This window comes from Vitis vinifera, chromosome 16 (assembly GCF_030704535.1).
Source record: "Vitis vinifera cultivar Pinot Noir 40024 chromosome 16, ASM3070453v1".
Taxonomy (NCBI): Eukaryota; Viridiplantae; Streptophyta; class Magnoliopsida; order Vitales; family Vitaceae; genus Vitis; species Vitis vinifera.
Window position 1 is genome coordinate 7,157,925 of NC_081820.1, and position 22,870 is coordinate 7,180,794.

A 22,870-nucleotide genomic window follows, 5' to 3' on the forward strand; every position below is an offset into this window, starting at 1 on the left:
ACTACAACCAATGTGATATTTAGTTGACAAATTTTTCTGTTTAAGACTAAAATTTCATCACCAATTATAAGTCTTGTGATATGAAATGGAGATTTTGTAATAGAATACTTTACCATTAAGTTTTAGTACAAAATTACTTTTTGTAACTAAAGAAGTGACATAAAAATTTGATACTCCTATATGACCGGAAATTTTTTGATGACAAAATACATATATTTGTGATAGAAATATTTGTCAGTAATTTTTAATTTCCAATGATAAATAATTTTTGTAACAAAATGATCAACTATTTTATATAAAATATATATACTTACTGTGTACAATTAGGATATTATTGCATTATGGAAAAAATAAAATTAGAAATTAGAAATCACTTATTCTTTTGTGAAAAATTACTTTATCATCAAAATATATATATTGGCAATAGTAGTTAGTGACAAAAATTAGTATCACTTTTACAATTAGGATAAAATAATATCATCAAAATATTATTGCATCTCCGCACTAAGCACATTTGTTCTTCATGTTCTCCCCACAAACATCAGTTTGTTTTGAAACTTTGCATTCATAATTTAACACTTCTTTGTCTCCTCATAATCATCAATTAATGTCTTACTTTGTCTTAAAACTCTAACCCTAAACACAAATCCACTACAATTTGAGTAATTTCAATTCTATATAGTCAAATCTAAGCTCCACTTTGATAAGATTTACATTCTCGTTTTTTCTTTTCTTTTTTCTAAATATTATTTCTACATGTTTTCTTTCTGAATCAATTGAGGGAGGATGCATTTCATATTGGATTAAAAAAGATCATTTATGTTAGATTATATTGTTGGAAGATATTCTTAATTGGTGGATACATAAGAAGATTTGCTTTCTATAATAATTTTTAAAATAAAAAAAGAAAAAAATATGAAGGAAATATGAAAAATAAAATAAGTTGTTTACATCTTTAAATTTCTTTACATGGCCATTAATGAAGAATAGAGAAAAGAATAGTCATAAGTTGAAAAGAATAGTCATAAGTCAACTTTCTTTACCATTGAAGAATAAATGAAGAAAAAAAACATAATCAAAAGGGAAAAAAATGAGATGAAAATAAAAGAAAATTTGTGCTATGATAGAAACAAAAATAAAAGGGGTATTTTTATCCAAAATGAGTTATCTTTCAAGTTTTGAAAAGAACCAGTTATTTCCACAAATATGGTAATCATTCGGACCGTTTTTTATTACTACTATCTATTTTTTAAATAAAAAATGTATCCAAGGAACACTTATTTTTTTACATTTATATAAACAATTAATAATTTGAACATATATAAGTTTTTAATTATATATATTAACCAATTAATTCCTTTTACATTTTCATTTTATTGAAGAATTAAAATAATTTAAAAAGTGTCATACTTTACTAAATATTTTTAAAAATTATTGTATCCTTTTCAATGGTATGATTTATGAGACCAAATGCCCAGTTACAAATGTGAACTACACAAACACACGAACCATATAAAAGTGTTACTATTTGAAAATATTTTAATTGTGACAAATTATTTGCTAGTGTATATATATATATATATATATATATATATATATGATAAAAAAACCTATTATGTTATAAGATTATTTGTTATTAAATATTTTTTGATAAAAATAAACATCACAAATTATTAGACCACACAAAGATGGCAAAAGCTTAGACGCTGAACCTGGCTCTTGATTCTGGATTCGAACATTACGATGGGGATTTCTCTCGCTGCGTCTCGTTGTCTCGCTTGCTCTCTTGGCCTTCTTTGTGCTCTGCTCCAAAATGTCGATCAGCGAGATAGCTTGCACTTACGCCGCTCTCATCCTCCATGATGACGAAATCTCAGTCACACTAGAGAAGATCAATACTTTGGTAAAAGCTGCGAAGGTGGAGGTTGAGTCTTACTGGATGGCTCTATTCGCTAAGCTAGTCGAGAAGAGAAACGTTGAAGATCTCATTCTTCAAATTGATGAATGGTAGTTTTTCATTCATACTTTCTTTCGTTCATGTATAGAATATATATAGAGGGTAATCACCATTCTAAGAATGGGAAAGGATGATACAAGGAAAAAATAATATAAGGAAATAACAACTAATATCCTAATATCTCAACTTTCCTAATATCTCAATATTCATAATATCTTAACTTTCCTAATATCTAAACACTAAATGATATAAGGAAATAATGATATAAGGAAAGCATTCCTAATATCTCAACACTCCCCCTCAAGTTGGTGCATAGATGTCACACATGCCCAACTTGTCTAAAAATTTTGAGAATACTTGACTTGGATAGCTTTGGTGAAGATATCAGCTAACCAATCTTGTTTTCCACCTTGGATCAACTAAGGCTTCCTACACACTGTTAGGAATAACTATAGTAGATAATTGATTTACAAATGACTTATTTGATTCAGACAAACGATGGTTAGACACATAGTTGCTCATGGGATATTTGACTTTGGTAGACAAATCAGGTTCATATGTGGGTTTAGGAATACCTCTATTATGACGATGTGGTAACCGTTTCATGAATGGATCGGGTTCCAAATTAAGAACACCCTCAACAGACGACGATTGGTTTGGTATTTCAGTGAAGACATCTTCGGACCCAAATTGTTGACCACTCATATCCAACTCACCCACTTCCTGGTTCACTAGTTCAGATTGTCCAGATTCATCTTCCTTAGAGATATGATAATCATAATCAAGAGTCTGAATTTCCTTATGGTACTCCCCCTGAAGTTCAGACTCAGATGAAAAATACATCGAATCTTCATGAAACACCACATCCATTGTAATATACATTTGTCGAGTTGGAGGATGGTAACATCGATATCCCTTTTTGTGCAATGCATATCCAACAAACACACATTGCAATGCATGGGAAGTTAACTTAGTGCGTTGGTGCTTGTGTAGATGCACAAATGCCACGCAACCAAAAACACGAGGAGGTAGATTTGGGACGGTTGGGGCAACTACGGCATTAGTAAGAGCTTGGAGAGGTGTTTGAAAGTTAATTGAGATAGAAGGTACCCGATTGATCAAGTATACGGCAGATGTGATTGCTTCTCCCCAATAAGATATCGGTGTTTTTTCTGCTATCAAGGAAGCACGAACAACCTCTAACAAGTGCCGATTTTTTCGTTCAGCGACTCCATTTTGCTGGGGTGTATTGGAACAAGTAGTTTGATGAATGATGCCATGTCCTTCCAAATACTTTTGAAGATCAGAACTTTGATATTCTCCACCATTATCACTACGCAGAACCCAAACCTTTGCATTGTACTGAGTTTCAATCATTTTATGAAATTTTTGAAACAATAAGTTCACTTCATCTTTGGTCTTCATCAAGCATAACCATGTCATTCTGGTACAATCATCAATAAAAGTAACAAACCAACGCGAACCACTCAAAGTTGGGACTTTGGATGGGCCCCAAACATCAGAATGTATAACCATAAAAGGAGACGGACTTTTATTCAAAATTAATGGAAAGGAAGCATGATGGCTTTTAGCCAATTCACAAATATCACAACGAAAACCAGAAATATCACTCTTTGCAAACAAACTAGGAAATAATTTTTTTAAATAACCAAAGGAAGCATGTCCCAGACGTCGATGCCACAACCAAATTTCAGACTTTTTCTTCTCCCCCTTAGATCCATCTGCCATCAAGGCTTGTCGCAACTTATTTGAATCCTTTGACTGCAAGTCCAAATAATAGAGTTTTCCCCGCTTAATACTAAAACCAATCGTCTGTCTTGTTTGGATGTCCTTAAAAACACAAAATTCAGGCCAAAAAATGACAATACAAGATAAGGCTGCAGTGATTTGAGAAACTAACAAAAGATTGTAATTTAAGGATGAAGCAACTAAAATAGAATCCAAATTCAAAGTATCAGTAAGAGTTAAGGATCCTTCCCCAATGACTGGGGTTGTGTTACCATTGGCTGTGGAAACAAATTTTTGTGAGGAAGGTCTAAGGGGTGAGACCTGTCTAGAATCAAAAGTCATATGATCTGTAGCACCAGAATCAATTATCCATGCATTATTAATAACAGGTGTAGAAGTATTTAAAAACTTACCACCATGATTTGTAGTGGCTACCAATGCAGAGGCTTTCTCATCAACATTAGCCTCTGTTTTTATTTCGGCAATAGCTACAGTCGAGGTTTTCTTGGAATCCTTCTTCCGTTGATCACGATTGTGATCCCACCAGTCTGGATATCCCATAATTTCAAAGCAACGACTCTTGGTATGACCAGTCTTATTGCAGTGAGTGCATTTGAAGGTTGACTTATCAATATTAGGGTTTGTCTTAGAATGGTTGGTCTTGGATTGGTCTTGCCAATTTCGGGTTGATTGTTGTCGGACTACCATAGCTGAGGTGTCAGGGTTGTTAGATTCTGCTTTCATACTAGCGTGACGTACTGCCTCTCGTCGAATCAGTGCATAGCATTCTTCCAAATCGGGAAGAGGATCTTTGCGTAGAATCTCTCCTCGAACTTGCTCAAAGTCACCACCCAATCCAGCAAGAAAGATGTTCACCCGTTGTCGTTCAATGGATTTCCGGTATGCTGCAATGTCTTCAGGGTCTTTCATGACTACCTTATCCCGATGATCCAATTCACAAAAAAGTTCAGTTAACTCTCCATAATATTCAGAAAGAGACTTGTCGTTTTGTTTGGCAGTGAAGGCTTTTTGATTCAAAGTGAAAACTTGTAATTCATCACTTCCATCATAGAAGGCCTTTGATAATGCACTCCAAATTTCTTGAGCGGTAGGTAAGCGTAAGTAACGCTTCATAATTTCTGGACTCATGGACATTAACAACCATCTCTTCACCTTTTGATTCTCAGCATACCATTTTTCATATCCATCTTCTGACTCTTTTGGTAGATTTGTCTTACCTCGGATGTAGGAAAGTTTTTCCCGTTCGGTAATATGCATCTCCACGAGTTGTGACCAAACGTCATAGTTTGATTCAGTCAAAATAATTCCTGGATTGAAAGTACCTTCAGATTGAAAAACAATAGTACTTTTTTCACTCATTTTTTTTTTCTCTCGCAAAGGAGGGGCGATTGTTGGCCTTACAACAAAAAATCCAGGATTTCAGTTCCCTGGCTCTGATACCATCTTCAAATTGATGAATGGTAGTTTTTCATTCATACTTTCTTTCGTTCATGTATAGAATATATATAGAGGGTAATCACCATTCTAAGAATGGGAAAGGATGATACAAGGAAAGAATAATATAAGGAAATAACAACTAATATCCTAATATCTCAACTTTCCTAATATCTCAATATTCATAATATCTTAACTTTCCTAATATCTAAACACTAAATGATATAAGGAAAGCATTCCTAATATCTCAACACTCATTGCCAACGTTGGTTCAGGTGGAGGCGGTGCTCCCGTCTCTACTGCCGCCGCTCCTGTAGTTGAGGAGAAGAAGGAAGAACCAAAGGAAGAAAGTGACGACGACATGGGAATGCCAGGTGGCCATGGACCATATGGTTCCTTTCCAGCTGGCTATAATCCTAGCTCGGCTGCAGCAGCTGGGAACTCAACTGCTAATGAGGAAATTACTGCATCCCAGTTCAAGGAAAATAGTGTTTGCAGCACTGGTCAGCAGAGTGAAGGTCCAGCAGCCTGGATTGCTGCACCAGATCGGGACATTTCTGGCTTGCCATCCCCCCTCAAAGCTAGCATTGTAGCTTTCACCCCAACATAAGGTGGGCATGGCCCAGCCGGTATCTATCATCCTGCACAAACTGTGACAACAACTATTCATCCACTTCTGCAACAATCTCATACAATGGCCGGTGCTGTTGACATAGTGGGACCTACAGGCAGTGTCTATCAGCAGCCCCAGCATGCACAAGTCAACTAGGCCCTATTCCTACCAGGCCATGCATTGGCCATCTTTAGTATGGGCCATCTTTGGGCCGCGTGCCACTCCCCAATTTCCTTATCCACTGTTTTAAAAAAAAATGATTTTCTCAACCTCATTTTGTAAATATCTTTCTCAAATTCTGATTTTCAAATAATTCCAATCTTCCCATATTTCATTCTTAGAATTTTTAGGATCACCCAAGAGTCCCATTTTTAATAAAACTTTGTTGCCATCTTTCCTTCTGGCAAACAATTTCTACATCCCCATTTGTTTTAAAACGTTTTAAAATAAGCAAGATTTTAATTTTGTAATTCCAATTAATGAAATTTACGAAATTAATTCCTACAAAAATAAACGGGCTATGGTGGGGGCTCGACATCAAATAAATTTCCTTTAAAATAAGAATGGAATTGAATAAAATGTCATGCATGATGTTGGTGCTTCTTTATCTTAGTTTGGTGATATGAGTGACATATTTCATGTTCATTGCTATGCACTAACCCCATTTTATGATAGCGCATTGCCATTTGCTGACCAGGTACGTACCCATTCTCACTCCGGTCACCCTTTATGTATGTTATGATTCTCACATGTGTATGATCATTCTGAATATTAATTAATTTCCTCATCAATTACCACATCAGCTTTATTTTATTAGTAGAGACCCGACTTTAGGGACTTAAAGAGGTGCTACGGTCTTTACTGTACTTTCGCGATAAGTAACCTGACTCTCGAATCCGATCTGGTTTTTCGTAGATCACCTTTTCCGGAATAAGGAATCGCACTTAGGGTTTTCTTTCTTATTTTATTTATCATTTTAAAAATAAAACAAAAATAAGTGGCGACTCCAAGTCATTTTCAAACAATAAATAAAAATCATTTTCGCCATCGAGTGGAAAACGCATGAGCCGAAATGCAGGGTCCACAGTTCCATATTTAAGCTCAAATTTTTAATTATTTATAAAAAGAGTTTAAAAAAATAATGAAAAATCCAAAAATAGTTAAATAAGAAAGAATAGTGGGATGTGAAGGGTGGTAGAATAAAGACAAAAATAAGTCAAGTGTGAAAGAAAGAAAGAAAGAAATATGTTCCATATTTAAGCCCAAATTTTCAATTATTTATAAAAGAGTTTAAAAAAATAATGAAAAATCCAAAAATAGTTAAATAAGAAAGAATAGTGGCATGTAAAGGGCGGTGGAATAAAAACAAAAATGAGTCAAGTGGGTATTTTTGTTTATTCCCATCTCATATCCTTGTAATCAATTATGGGTGTTGAATGACTCTTTATTAATTATCAAAGCCAAAAGGGTTTAAAGCCCAATTCTCCCTTATATATATATATATATATATAGAGAGAGAGAGAGAGAGAGAGAGAGAGAGAGTTTAAATATTGGGTTTTTTGTCCATTTTGAGGTGTTTAAATATTTTGGTAATTATAAACTCTCAACTCATTTTTCAAAAATTATAAAATTTATTAAAAAAAAAAAATTAGTGAATTGTTTTAAAAAAAAATCAACAATTTATTTTATACAAAATTTACTTTGAAATTTTATATTCTTTTATAAAATGGAACAACTTTTAAAATATTTTTCATATTTTTTGGAATAATTAAATTGATACATGCTATATATATAGAGTGGGTTTTTTTTGTCCATTTTGAGGTGTTTAAATATTTTGGATATTATAAACTCTCAACTATTTTTTCAAAAATTATAAAATTTATTAAAAAAATTAGTGAATTGTTTAAAAAAAAATCAACAATTTATTTGATACAAAATTTACTTTGAAATTTTATTTTCTTTTATAAAATGTACAACTTTTAAAATATTTTTCATATTTTTTGGAATAATTAAATTGATACATGCTATATATATATATATATATATATATATATATATATTATTTTCTTTCATCTTTAAAGACTAAACTTACTTAGTTTACAAGGTAACAATGATGTACTTAATCAACATTTTTTCGAATATGAAATGGTACTTGTTTTTTAATTATATTTATTTTTTAAATCATGAGTTTGAACCAAAACCTTTGTTAGACGTATTGTTTGGTGTTTCCCGAACTTTCACTCTCCCTAACCCACGCTGTCAGAATTAAGTTTAAGATCAAGAACAAAAATATTGTAAAAAGGATGAGATGAAAATCATTCAATGAGATTAATAGAAAGCAACAAATTCCAAGTGAAATTTAGTTTTAGATTCTTGACCAAGAAATTGGGATTTTTGTACTTGATTGATGATCATCAAGACCGAAAACAAGTTGCTGAATGTGAAATCAACGATACCCAAGTTATCAGATTCTTGAGAACTAGCAGACTTGAATTTAATCACAAATGGTTTTAATTTCATTCACCTATTTGTAGAGAAAGAAAAAAAAGGTTTGACTAAGAAGAAGAGGATGGGGAGGATGGTTTTATCATCATTCATCTAATTGGAAAAAAAAATGGGTTTGAACGAGAAGAAGAGGATATGGAGGATGGTTTTATTCCCATTCATCCTATTGCAAAGAAAGAAAAAAAAAAGGTTTGAAAGAGAAGAAGAGGACAGTGAGGATGAAGAAATGGGTCTTGAGTGATAAGCGAATGGATTCATCCATGGATGATAGGGTATTTATAAAATGGGTAATGAAATAGTGGTATTTATATCATGGGTAATGAATATAATGAAATAAATAGAATTGTAAATACACATTATAAAATATAAATTATAAAAAATTAATTTAATTATATTTTAAATAAATTACTAACTTTTTTTAATACAATTAAATAAGATGTATAAATTAAATTTTATTAGATAACATATTACTAAAAAAAAATAATTACCTGTATCAATATTAACAATTGAAAATTTTTATAATTAAATAAATTTAATATAAAGATATTAAATGAAAGACTTTTAATATTAAAAAATAATAAACATATTTTTATGTTTATTTGAATAATATTAAATTTAATTAAACTTAAAATTTTATAAAAAGTACATTTAATTATATACATTTTGTCTGTCATCCGATACTAATCAGAGATACCAACACCGATGTACCTCAAGACCTCCTAAGTTAATGACCGAGACTATGATGTTGAACCATATGTATGTACATATATTGAGCACCCATTACTTAACCAACCCAATTAACACTTTTATCATGTGCCTTTGGGGAAAAAGGGAGAAAAGTTTTATATGGATTTTTCTTGCATTTTCTCAAGAGATTTGAACAGAAGAAAACAAGATCATAAACAAGCTTTGTGGTGGTGTGGAAATGGTATGCATATGCGTATACACCCCGGATGATGCCCCATTTTGAAAGGACACGCACTGCGTCTTAGGTCTTGATGATAAAAAGGTCGGTGCATTCGAGCCGAATGATCTGCAAAGAGTTGATCAATTCTTAATTATCAGTGTATGTTACGAGAAAAAGCAGTTTAACATCCAGAACTCTGTGACAAAATCCCAAAATTTCAAGCCTCAATTCAAGTAAACACATCCCTATCAAAACTTCATTCTTTGCTCAGATAGGAAGAAATTACGGTATAATAAAAAACACAGTACTGTACAGACCACGATCCCAAGATGGGCCACTGCAGTACAGTAATCTTGAAACGCAAGCCTCCATTTAACAACTGTCGTCCCTTGGGGTGAACGTAAAATGAAATGAGAAATTAAACTTTGCCATTCAGGTAATTCAAGGGCAGTTTCTCCTTTATGACCATTCAGTTTCTAGTCACCTCGTGGCAAAACCTAATAGTCAAGAATCGAAACCCTTCAAACAAATCAAATAATGAAAAGTCCAGGTGATACCATTGGATATGCATGCATATAAATAACGAATAACACCATCTCCTCTACATATGCATATCATCCACATATCAAATCGATTACATCTCCTAGCCTGTTTGCCTCACCACCAAGACTATCATGAGGTTTCTCAACGTTGTTTTTAGTGTCATAGCACTTGCATTTCTTCTGAGTGTTCAACCACACAATGCTAATAGGGTTCTTGAAGGAGTGAACCGTGAGTACTTGATAGACAAAAGACGTGGTCTTTCAGAAAGTCCTCAGCAGATGGGACCGGTCACTCCTTCTACCCCAAATCCATGTGAGAAAGCCCCCGTTGGAGGCCCTCCTTGCAAACACCCACCTGCATCTCCTGCAAGAGCACATGCCACCGCTCCGGCTGTCAAGGTTACCATGCACAAGTGACATTTTTACAGGCCATCAGATCCAAGTATACGTAGTTCATTGTCGTGTTTGTCATCTGTTTTCATCTTTTGATGACGTTTATATTAAACGAATAACGTAGACAAGTTCTATGCATTCTGTGTATTAATTTCGCTCTTGATGTGTGTTGTAACAATGTGAGCGGATGTTACAAACTGGGAGCGGATGTTACAAAGGGTTTGAGAAAGGAACGAGATTTAAAACCCATAGCCTCCCAAAAAATAAATGCCCATATTCAAGTTCCAGATCAAGTCCAATATTTAGGTTTCCAATACGAGAGCTTATTTACAAATAAAAGGCAAATGTAATGAATTAGAGAGGAGACCTGATTGGTGCGGCGCATAGCAGCCGCCTCGCCACGCTTGGAGAGGTTGGCAGTGAAGCGGAACCTTCGCTTGGGGTTCTTGACAATACTGCAAAGATTCCTCCATCTCTGCAACACTTCATCCCACGAATGCTTTGGCTTCACTCCTGAGAAGTTCTCGTCCAAATAGCTTTCCATCACTAGCTCTTGTAATCGCTTTTGTAACTTGTTTCTCTACCTGCACAACCACACTCCTCCCTCATTCAAATACCCTTCCCCCCGCGTCCCAAACGAAACCACCAAGAAAATTCTCTAAAGCCTCCCACCTCCCAAGTGTGCTTTACATTCCCAGAAACTACCACAGCAAAAAGCAGAAACCCCCACCGCGTTACCCGCTCGATCTTATTGTAATATACGAATACAACAAATTTACCACTCAGATCCGAAACAGACGAAATTATGAGGAAGACGAAGAAGACGATCCGCTCTTCTAGTTCTTTGGCAAATGGAACCGATTGCCCGAGTCAATTCCGGCATAACGCTTACTTGACTAGTTGGTATTTCAAATTTGCTCTAGTGGTGGCCCCACGCGGTTACGCGCTTGTAAGACCTACATTTATTTATTTACGATGTCTTTATGACAAAAATATACTTTTATATTTTAACTAAATTATTATTAGTAATTTAGGCCAAGTAATTGTTTTAAAAAATAGTTTTTATTTTTAAAAATAAATATTTTTAAATAACATCTTTTAATTATTTTTACTTATTTTCTAAAAATTATTTTAAAAAATAATTATATAAATGTATAAAATAATTAAAAATAAAACACCACACATAAAATTTATTTTTATTCTATAAAAAATAAAAAATAATTTTCAAACTTTTTTTTTTTTTAATGTTTAGTGTGAGTATTATAGGTCGTTGCTTGCGTTGAAATGAAATCATATGGGTAGATGGTGTGCCATACCAAAAGTTGACCTCAGGTTATGCTTTCTTGTCCTTGTGATTATGACCAATGATGGGTTTCCCATCACTTGTTACAACATTAATTTCAGAATGTATTTGACAATAATTCAGAAAGTATTCTCGTTCTTTCTAATTTCAAAAACAGTAAAAACATTTTGAAATTTTGTAAGGGGCTGCTAAAACTTATTGAAGGAATCCGCGTTAACAAATGACGAGGTTTGAATGATGTTGGTCTAGTCTATGTATTTTACAGTAAGGTTTGAGCTGCCAACACAGTAGGGTTTGAGCTGACATGTATTTTACAGCCAGTGAAGATGTTGCCAATGAAGTGGCGTATGCCATGAGTAGATTGGAGATAGATTCTGATATCTGTGATGCTGGCAAGAACATCCATGGAGATGTTCTATTATAATTTCAATCGTATGAGAAAAAATGAAAGCATGATTCTAACCCGTCCTAAGTTATATTCAAGCAGAGCCAACTGTGGCCTCATTTATTCTAACGCTCTAGGTTACATTTAAGTTGGAAAAAGATAAGCCTAGCCATCCACCTAGAAGTCTACCATTGGCTAAAACCATGGATTGAAAAATCGGAAAATGTCGCCGATATTTCGGAGAAATATCGGTTATCGGGCGGCATCGAAACGATAATCGGCACCGATTATCGATTGACGGAAAAATCGGCCAAAAATCGGCAAAATCGCCGATATATCGGCGAAATATCGGTGGAGGACCGAAAAATCGGCGAAACATCGGCGAGTGGAGCCACGCGCGGCGAAGACGGCAGAGGACAGCAAAAAATCGGCGATTAATCGGTAAAATCGGCGATTTATCGCCGATTTTTTCAAAAAATCGGCGATTTTTTCAAAAAATCGGCGATTTTTTCAAAAAATCGGCGATTTTTTGCCGATAAAATCGCGATAAATCGGCGATTTTTTGAAAAAATCGGCGATTTTTTTGAAGATTCCCTGCTTTTGATCTGACGGCCAATTTTGAATTTTTGAGGATCTGATGGCCCAGATTTCACCCGTGTATGTAAAGGCCTCCAACGGTCAGATTTGTGATCCAATGGTGGAAAATCAATCTTGACTTTATCCAAGGGCTATGGAGTGTTTCCAACGGTTATATGAAGATCTAATGGTGAAATTTGAACCAAATTTTGATCCAACGGTTAAAATTAATTTCTAACGGCTAGTTTGACCATCCAACGGCTAGTTTGATCAAAAAAATTCCTATAAATACCCACATTCCATTTCATTTCATACATCAAAATTCTTATATGATCTAGCAAAAATTTTTTATTTTAAAAATTTGGTGGTGAAGGGGATTAACTCCAAGTCAAAGGCTAATTAAGGTATGTCTTACCTTTTATAAAATTTATTTTATTATGCATAATTAAATTTTATTTGTTATATATAGTTTAATTGATATTTTCTAATTCATATGGAAATGTAATTGTAATGTTTATCTATTTCATATATGCATAATTCAATTTTAATTTTTATTAGTAATGATTCTTATCAATTTCATGAATATGCAAATTTAATTTATTTTAATTTAATTTAATTCTTATCAAAATTTTATTGTAATGTTTATCTATTTCATATATGCATAATTCATTTTTAATTTTAATTTTTATTAGTAGTGATTCTTATCAATTTCATGAATATGCAAATTTAATTTATTTTAATTCTTATCAAAATTTTATTGTAATGTTTATCTATTTCATATATGCATAATTCAATTTTAATTTCAATTTTTATTAGTTCTTATCAATTTCATGCATATTAAATTTCTTACATGTTTTATCTTTAATAATTTTAAATTTGATATTAGTTTCATAATTCAATTTTAGAAAATGGCTAGTGAAAGCGGTACCATGGGTCGAGATCCTTGTTGGAAATATTGTACACCTATGGAAGGGAACAAAAATGGAACAATATGCAATTACTGTGGGTTGGCAATAAAGAGTGGTGGGATTACTCGTTTTAAATTTCACCTATCACATACAGACCCTAATTCAAATACAAAAAAGTGTCCTAACGTGCCTCCAGAAGTGAAACAAGAAATAAGACGACTTATAGAGCAAAGAAATAAGGCAAAAGCGAAGAAAGCTGTTGATATAGAAGAGATTCGAGCAGAACTGCGAGACACAATGGGAAGAAGACATAGGCATTTAATTGATGAGGACGATGAGGAGAACCTTGGTGGTGATGGTGGTGGTGGTGGTGGTGGTGGTGGTGGTGATGATGATGATGATGGAGATGATGATGTGTATATGTATCCGGCTGACATGCACCCTGATGAGCGACATGCTTATAGAGAGGCAGTTCGAGCATCAAAAGCTGCTGAATGGAATCGACAACAACAAGAACATTTTATAAAAGGCAAAAGAAAAACAGGTATAATATTAATTTGAATTATTACTGTTTCTTATCAACTTTATCAATAATATTAAATTAACATATATGTTTAATTTTAATAATTATAATAGGCGAGTCTTCACATCCAACCAATCCAACAACAAGGCAAATGCGAAAATCGCAAAGTGTTCGATATTCAGATGCATCACTGCCTGATGCACCCTCATTGTACAAATCTTCAGCAGCAAGACAGAAAACTGTAAAAAATCTTTTCAAAGGTGGTGCCATCAAGGAAACCATGGGACGTTTGATCAGTAAGTTCTTCATATATGAGAGTGTTCCGCCAAGTAAAGCAGACTCTCACCACTTCAAGAACATGATTGTTGGTGCACAACAAGCAGGTAATTACTATAATTTTAAAAGTTGTATTTATTTGAACAATATCATTACTATTTATATAGTATGATTGACACAAATGTTCTTATATGTTTTAATTATATATGGATGGTAGGTATGGGTATAGAACCGCCGTCTCCTTATGAAATCAAACACAAGTATTTGGATATGGAGTACAAAGACATGGAAGCTTATGTCAATATTCAAAGAGAAAAGTGGAAGACTTATGGATGCACGATTATGTCTGACGGATGGACTGGGCCCACGAAATTAAGCATAATTAATTTCATGGTATATTCAAAAGGTAGCACAATCTTCCTCAAATCCGTTGATGCATCAAATAATATAAAGGACAACAAATACATATATGGTTTGTTGAAGGATGTGATCAAGGAAGTTGGCAAACAAAATGTGGTCCAAATAGTTACAGATAATGGGTCGGCATTCGTGAAGGCGGGGAAGTTGTTAATGAAGAAATACAATCTTTATTGGACTCCGTGTGCAGCACATTGCATCGACTTAATGTTCGAAGACATCGGTAAAAGGACGAGTGTTGCAGATCTGATTACAAAGGCTCGAAAGATAACCAACTTCATTTATAACCATAGTTGGTTGCTTGCACAGATGCGGAAGGTGTGTGGTGGAGACATAGTTCGTCCTGGAGCAACAAGATTTGCAACCAATTATATAGCCCTTGACAGTCTTTTGAAAAAGAAAGCAAACTTGAAGAAAGTGTTTATCAGTGATGAATGGGCACAACACAACTTAAGTCGCACATTAATCGGCAAAGAGGTTGAATCACTTATGTTTGACCATGCGTACTGGGAAAGAGTGGGAAAGTTAGTGTCAATATATGAGGCGCTATACACAGTTCTTCGCATTGTCGATTCAGAAGTTGTTCCTACAATGCCATTTGTGTACGAATTGATTCGAGTTATGAAAGAGAACCTCATTCGACTTAATGCTAAAGAATGGGTGTTAGAAATAATTGCAGATCGTTGGGATAGAACTCTTAAACATCCTCTTCATGCAGCAGGTAAGTATTATTCATCTTTGAAATTTATTGGTATTTAATATGTTTCTTTCATAAAATTCTAATTTTACATTTCTACTTTACTATTGTAGCATTCTTTCTTAATCCAAGATTTCAATATAAACGTGGAGTTGGTACTGATCCTGATCTACTTCAAGCTGTTCATGAAGTCTTTGCGAAATTAGATCCTACATCAGAAGGTCTTAGTCAATTTGGAAATGAGGTAAATTATTAGAGTTATAATATAAATTAAATAATTGAATTTCATTTACTCAACTTTTTCACTTTCAATTATTTAATATGTAGATTATACTATTCCGAGATGCAAAAAGAGGATTCGGTGATCGAGCAGCGATTGCTTCGAGGTCAGAAATGGTTCCCGGTGAGTATTATTTGTGAAATAATAATTCATTTCATTAGCATATTATTGTAACTTTCCAATATAAGTATTGATATCATTTATTTGGTTGTAGCTGAATGGTGGTTCATGTATGGACATCACGCTCCTACATTAAGAAGGTTGGCCATCAAGGTTTTATCGCAAACTGCATCATCTTCAGCTTGTGAGAGAAATTGGAGCACGTTTGCCTTAATTCATACAAAACAAAGAAATCGGCTTGCTTACCCGATGCTCCAACAATTAGTTTTCTGTTATTATAACATGAAACTAAAGATACGTGACATGGAAGCAGAACAAGACAAAGTTGCAGAGAAAGATTACCTCGATTTACTTGACATTGCAACTGAGGTTGGTGAAGAAGAAGATAACCAATTGTTTCAATGGGTTAGACCTCTTCATCTAGATGATGAAGATGGAAATCCCGACCCACGAATTGCCGCACATGTCCGAGAAGCAGGTGTTGATGTTGATCGAGTGTTATCCGAAGAAGTTCATACTGATAGTTTCAGCCAAGACACGAGAGATTCATTTCAACAAGGAATTTCTCAGCCGGCAGTCACTTCTCGACCTTCTTTTGACTCCACGAGTGTTGAACATAGTAGTAGACCTAGTGCTACTGGTACTTCTGCTTCCGGTTATGATGGTTCAAGAGGAGAGGGGACCAATGATGGTAGCGACCCTGGAAATGATGAAGGGGATGTTAGACAACAACAACAAAGTGGACAACCATTGGCATTTACTTGTGAAGATGATTTCACACATTGTACTCAAGATGAAGACCACGACTCTAGAAGAGCCGGTCCAGGTGTTGGAGCCATTGGAAAGCCATATAGAGGAAGACAACGAAGGATGATGCCATACAACGAGGACTCATTGTCGGCCAGTTTTGAGTCGATGAGTGTAGAGACTCAATTCAGTGATTCATCAAACGAAGCCAACATTTATGCCCCTTATGCAATGAGTTATGGTCAGCCTCCTCAAAATCTTTCAAGTTCCACTGATGAAGAGTATGAAAGGTATAACTATCCTTCTTCCACACAAATGCCATACTACCTTCCACATCAGCTGCAACAACAAGGATTTCAAACGAGCACATGGGAAAACCCTGGATTTCCTATCCATGGACAAGTTGTTGGTAGGACTCAAGAAATTTATGCATGGCATGTTCGTACATACAATCAATACTATCGAAACTCCATGTCCTGGTATGAATATTGTCTTCAACAAGATGGGCTCCCTTCATCTAACAATAACAATATGATGGAACCACATCGATCTTCATTTTGGTATTAAGGACCATTGCAATGTCATATGTATTATGTTTATGTGTAAATTGTTTTCATTTAATGAAATCAAATATTTCTTAACTCAATTCTAACTTTCTAAGTGTACAATTCCAAATTTCATATTTTTTATTCTTCAAATCCAAGTATCGTAAACTATTTACCGATATTTTTTTCTTTGACCATATTTATGTCAATTACACTTATAAAATAACTTTAACATGCATATTCTTGCTTATTTTATCATTCTTTGGCTTTTTTTAAACATTCCCATCAATTTTGGATAATTTTTGTCTCACCGATATTTGATGAAAAATATCCACCGATATTTCTCCGATATTTCCGATATATCCGTAAAATCCAAGTACCGATATATCCGTGTTTACCGATATTTCAATCCTTGGCTAAAACCCAATATTTGTCATGCTCTCAAAATTCCAATTTTTTAAAAACCAAATGTATGAGATTATGGTAGAAAAAAATATGACCAAAATATAAAATAATGGAACTCAAGTAAAAAGCTATGAGACCAAAGTTAAAGAGAAAGCATATTTCACGGAAGATAGGGAGTCGGATACGAAAAGAGCTGTAGGAAGTCGGATAGGAAGAATTGTAAAATATGATAGGAAAAGAGTTGTAGGATACGTTGGATACAATGGTAGTTAATCTCCAATTCCAAAAATTCCATTCCCAGAACATGTATGGAAACAAAGAAAGTAAAGGACCCCAACCACCCTTCAAACCCCACCCCGATTCATACAAATGCCTACCCTTTCCGGTTGGTATCCTGTTTAGGAGCCACACAAACCAGGCCTGGCCCAACCAGCTCCAGACCCCACGCACACCGCAGTCCCCGATATGGCTACTCGCAGAAAGATCATGTGTGAGGGTGGGTTCATTTAATTCAACTCCCTCTCTATTTACCCTTCCCTCACGATTATATACATCAATAGGGAACAATACACTGCCACTCTTGTCTTCACATGCCCCCACCCCACCCAGGTCCCACCCCTCCAACAATTGAATAGCATGTCGTACTCATCGCTACCCGCTAAGCCCACCCCACCTCGGATCCCCAAGGCCCTGACCCGGTTTAGAGTTTGTGTGCATGAGAGAGAGAGAGAGAGAGGGAGGGAGAAAGTGCCTCAGTAATGAGCGGTGGTGGGGTTTCTCTCACCTTGACTCAGATGTTCGTCCCGTACGAGACAGCACCCTCATTCCACACGTACGCAGCCACATGTCCTTTACTTTCTTTATTTCCATACAGATCGGATGAACACATTGCAACACAGTGCCACCAATTATCTTTTTGTCATGGTCTCAAAATTCCAACTTTTTAAAAACCAAATATATGAGATTATGGTAGAAAAAAATATGACCAAAATATAAAATAATGGAACTCAAGTAAAAAGCTATCAGACCAAAGTTAAAAGGTATCTTATCCTTGGTGGTTGGAAAAGCTTATCTGACACTATCTGCCACAGACTCTTTTAATTTCAATTAAACCCCATGGATGGAGTGCAAAAAACTTTGGAGAGAAAAAACAAATCTCGGCCACCGAAGTAATTAAGCAATTGAAAATGACTCCGCCGAATATGTCCAATGGCCACGCCCATGAGGACACTATCACTTGAGAAAATGGCCAACCCTATGAGAAAAAATGAAATTAAAGCAGATAGAGCCAACTGTGGCCTCATTAATTCTAAGGCGAAAAAACTCCGCCTAACATATGCAATGGGACCCAGCATCCTAAGGCGAACGTACGTTCAACCCAGCAATGGGACATATGTGTCCAATCACAAGTATGTTTGACCCTGCATGGTGGTTGCTAGATACCATGACCACGCCCATGAGGACACTATCACTTGAGAAAATGGCCAATCGTATGAGAAAAAATGAAAGCATGTTTCTCCACCGCACCTCAATACAATTGTTTATGACACACCTAACGGTGTTGTATAATTATATTATTTACAACACATTCCCAAGTCCATGGGTGTCAACATATCTCCCATATCCAATGGGCCCACTTGAAATTTTGTCAAACATATAGTATCTCCCAAATCCAGTTGGGCCCCCGTTTTCATGTAATTAGATACTTTCCCACTAGCTATATTAGAAGTATGAAAATTTATATGTCAAACTAAAATTTAACTATAATTATATATCACCATTGAAAGTTTTGTATAAATCTTCAATGACCTTGAACAAGTGTATTCTATCGATGATTCATGATCATCCCCAAAAAGTATTAAAATGTATTTTATTGGATTTATTTTCAAATTTCCATTGCCTTCTCCACGTATCCATTAAGTAAAGCAGAAGTCCACAAAAGGGACACTATTTGTTGTTATTATAATAATTTATTTTCACAAATTTATTATAATTATAAATATTCTAAATAGCTCCAAATTTATTTTCAAGGAAACATTTTTACAAATATTTTTTCACACAAATTATAACATAAAAAAATGGTAATAAAGCTAGAACCAAATAAAAATCTAAAACATGGTCTAAAAGAGTATGATTCCAACTCAAAATAGGAATGGAAAACAAATTCTAATAAGGATTACCAATCATTCTCTACGTCTACACCAATCATTCTTAGATATAAGAGGAGTAGAAGAAAATTAGAAGAGAGAATGGTATGGAAAGTGGAGATATGTTTGACAAAATGGGATTCATGGTGGGGCATTAATGATCATGAGGAGGTGGTAGAAGTGGTTGAGGGAGTCCAAGACAGTGACTGAACGGAAAACAAACCCCTATAAGAAGTCAATTTCAACATAGGTAGCTCACAATTATTTATGCTAAAAATTGGAAACTTTCTTTAGGGGTTTAGCAAAAATTAACTCCACAAGCTCCACAAGCTACAAACCTAAACATATCATTTATTTATTTATTATTAATTGTGGTAAAATACAATAAAGAGATGGGATGAATAAAGAGAGGTTGAATGGGACAACGTTCACTGAAATTACCTTGATCTTCTTCTTTTCATTGGTTGCATTCTATCTCTTGTGGACAATGAAGGTCAATTGTAAGACATTTACAACAATAACTTATAAATTAGTTTAAGATTGTTTCTCTCCTACTTTGGGTAAAAAGTAGGGTCTAAATTATGAACCACTTCCAAGCACTTTCTCCATGTGGGTTTTTTAGACAGATTGTCAAAATGGAAGATGTCCCTTCAATGAACGAGAATCAAGTGTTTCAGTAAATTTAGATGACAATTCACTTCAAAAGTTGGGATATGAAAATGTAAGTAGGGAAATGGAAAGGTAGTGGCCAAAGAAACCCTAATTAAGTTATTTTAGTGTACATGTTGAGAGGGAAAGAGACAAAAAAGAAGGCAAAAATTAAGGAACAACCAACCTGTCACATCTTGTTGACATTGCTAGCACCAAAAACCTTGTGAACATTAGCAAACTTTTGGGGTATAAAGGAAGCAGCCTAAAATCATGCCAAATATTCTGTCATTCAATTCTATATTTTGTTATATTGTAACAATAGAATAGATTTAGCCTTAATTTGAATCATATAGCTGTATATTGTAACAGTAGCATCTTTACCGTGTTCCAAAAGTATGATTGTTTGGTGTTAAAGTGGCAAGACTGGAGTGTTTAAAGTGAAGTACTCCATTGCATAAATCCAGAATCATTTCTATAAATAAAGACATCTGAGGCCATGAACCCTAAATGTGAGCACAAACCATTTTCCTAATGCTTTGATGCTTATTTAACAATTCCTAGGAAGCTGGTGGCATTTGGTCTTGTAGGGAATTCTTATAATTTTTGTAATGTAGGATTTGTTCCTGTTTCCAGATAGTCATCTGGACTCTGTTCCTAAACATATTTGCTTTTCCAATCGGGTCTATTCCAGTTGTTCAATTCATTCCTATGAGATACAAGCTGAATGGCTTCTTGTAGTGTTTCTTTCTTGCTTCCTTCTCCTTTGCTGCCAACATTGATTCTTTCTACATCTTCAAGTTTCAGTCACTTGCATCTCAGATCAAGGGTTAAAGAAATTCTATTGACATTCAGTTCCGTGTTCCATCTAAAGGAATTCTGAATATATTTGTTTTGAGAGAATGGCTACAAAATCAATCTCAAAATCTAGAAATCATCAATCTGCTTGAAAATTATAAAAAGGGAAGCAAGGAGGATTTGATATCTGTGTGTAGAAATGGAGAGTGCAGTGATAGGTAGCGGTGGAATGGACTATGGAGTAGGGAGGTTCGCTTTCAGTTGAGAATGTCCAGGATCTTACTTCCAAGAACTTCAGTTTTGTTAAGTCCAGTAGGTTTGTCCAGAAGCCAATTCTGATGATGTTATAATGGATGAGTGTCTTCAAGTTCTGGTAACTGAGGAAACTCTTGGTTGGTCAGTTCAGCCCAGGGCCTGAAGGCAATGACTTTCACCAACTTCATTTGGCTGGTAAAGATTTGGGCTTCTCATGGATATAGCCCCATTTTCTGGTTATGGGCATCTGAGTATTTACTCCTAGTTTTGTAGTTGCAGTTCTTGAGCAGCCCCTGAAAATTCAGATGGATGATAACTACCCTGGAAGGGTTTTCTTCTTGCCTTTAGTTTTTGGTGTTTATGAAAACCAATAGACATACATTCGATCCATGGGATCCTGAGCTTGACATGACTATTGCTGCAGCCTATTCCATAGGGTAGTATAGTGGTGCCTGCACTACAACTCATTGCTCTACCCTGAAACTCATTTAGGTTTGATTCTACCAAATTTAGATCAACTAAACCCCATTCACCATCATTTGACGGTGAGTGGTTACTGTTTAGCAGAGGTCTAATTGCATTCCTATGAGTCATGACACCAAGGTGAAGCTACATTTAAAATTGCACAATTAAGTAGCCTGAAAATAGAGAGACTTTTAAGGAGAAAAACAAGGCAAAGGCTGATGAGAAAGGAGACGAACGGGGTGTTTCGGTTTCCATGAAAATGAATCTTTGAATTCTATTTTCATTTCTAATAGGTCGCATTAATGGTTCATCAAACTGCACCAAACAAATTGTCCTCTTACCAAGCCCAACCCACATGGCCTGGATTGAGCTTACAAGCCATGAACCCAGCCCAGGTCAAGCCCAACGTTAGAGGCCATCTGGATATTATTTAAAACCTAAATCCTCACCTATTTATCAAAAAAAAAAAAAAAAAAAACCAAATCCATATATGTTAAATACTCATAGCCACCATCGGTCAAAGACCCATTTCTTCCCACAACCAGTTCCTCCGCAGGCCACTTTCTCTCTTCTCCCACTTCCATCGGCCACCTCACCGTCGTTCTCCGTCGATATTCGGCGACTCTGCCTCCTCATCATGTCGCTTAGTTCCATCTCCGGCAAGAACTTGGGGGATCCGACCAGCGACTACAAGATGCAGGCCATCTCTGTAATCTGTATTTTTCATTTTCGTGGGTTTTGATCCTCTCATCTTCTCCGCCATTTCTACTCCAATATTACCTTTGTTTCCATTACCAATAACCCAAATAGCTTAGTCTCAACATGATCTTGGAGTTGTCTCAACGTTTTCATAGGATTCACTCTTTCAATTCAATGGAGTTTGTTCGGCAAAATATCCAACTCGGGTATCGGTTCGGTACCAGCCATGGTCGAGGCGGATACGACTCGGTCGAGTCGTACCGGTATCAACCGAGATTTTGAACCCTGGTTGTTATACGACTTTTGAGTGTTTTGAAAAGTGAGTATCCATCATGTAAAAACTTAAAAGATTCTATTTGCTAACTGTTTTAACAGTTTTCTATTCTATGTTTGGTAATGAGAGAATAAAGAATAATTTTTTATTTTTAAAAATAGAAAATAAAGTGTGCCTAGAAAATATTTTTTTAGTTATTTTCAATAATTTTACTTTTTTCTTATAATTATTTAAAAAAATAATTATATAAATATAAAAATAATTAAAAATAAAACACCACA

At 34.9% G+C, this 22,870-nt stretch overlaps 2 protein-coding genes across 2 annotated transcripts; both read left to right on the top strand.

The window, feature by feature from the left end:
• The first annotated feature begins 1,764 nt into the window (after nt 1–1,764).
• On the top strand, nt 1,765–5,771 carry LOC100257825 (large ribosomal subunit protein P1). Its single transcript, XM_010664023.2, has 2 exons — nt 1,765–2,007; nt 5,396–5,771. Exons 1-2 carry the CDS (start codon nt 1,814–1,816, stop codon nt 5,769–5,771), a joined length of 570 nt encoding a protein of 189 aa, XP_010662325.1. The 5' UTR covers nt 1,765–1,813.
• Nucleotides 5,772–13,022: 7,251 nt separating this feature from the next.
• On the top strand, nt 13,023–16,986 carry LOC132252720 (uncharacterized). Its single transcript, XM_059733803.1, has 6 exons — nt 13,023–13,837; nt 13,930–14,199; nt 14,310–15,230; nt 15,320–15,450; nt 15,534–15,609; nt 15,701–16,986. The coding sequence occupies exons 1-6, from the start codon at nt 13,294–13,296 to the stop codon at nt 16,918–16,920; spliced, it is 3,162 nt and encodes a 1,053-aa protein (XP_059589786.1). The 5' UTR covers nt 13,023–13,293; the 3' UTR covers nt 16,921–16,986.
• Nucleotides 16,987–22,870: the final 5,884 nt, after the last annotated feature.

What these genes read in the sequence shown, in the direction of transcription:
- LOC132252720 (XM_059733803.1), top strand. Translation starts at nt 13,294, where the DNA reads ATGGCTAGTGAAAGCGGTACCATGGGTCGAGATCCTTGTTGGAAATAT. An exon ending in TGTTGGTGCACAACAAGCAG is followed by an intron (nt 14,200 to 14,309) that starts GTAATTACTATA and finishes TATGGATGGTAG; the next exon opens with GTATGGGTATAGAACCGCCG. An exon ending in ACATCCTCTTCATGCAGCAG is followed by an intron (nt 15,231 to 15,319) that starts GTAAGTATTATT and finishes TTACTATTGTAG; the next exon opens with CATTCTTTCTTAATCCAAGA.
- LOC100257825 (XM_010664023.2), top strand. Translation starts at nt 1,814, where the DNA reads ATGTCGATCAGCGAGATAGCTTGCACTTACGCCGCTCTCATCCTCCAT. An exon ending in ATTCTTCAAATTGATGAATG is followed by an intron (nt 2,008 to 5,395) that starts GTAGTTTTTCAT and finishes ATATAAGGAAAG; the next exon opens with CATTCCTAATATCTCAACAC.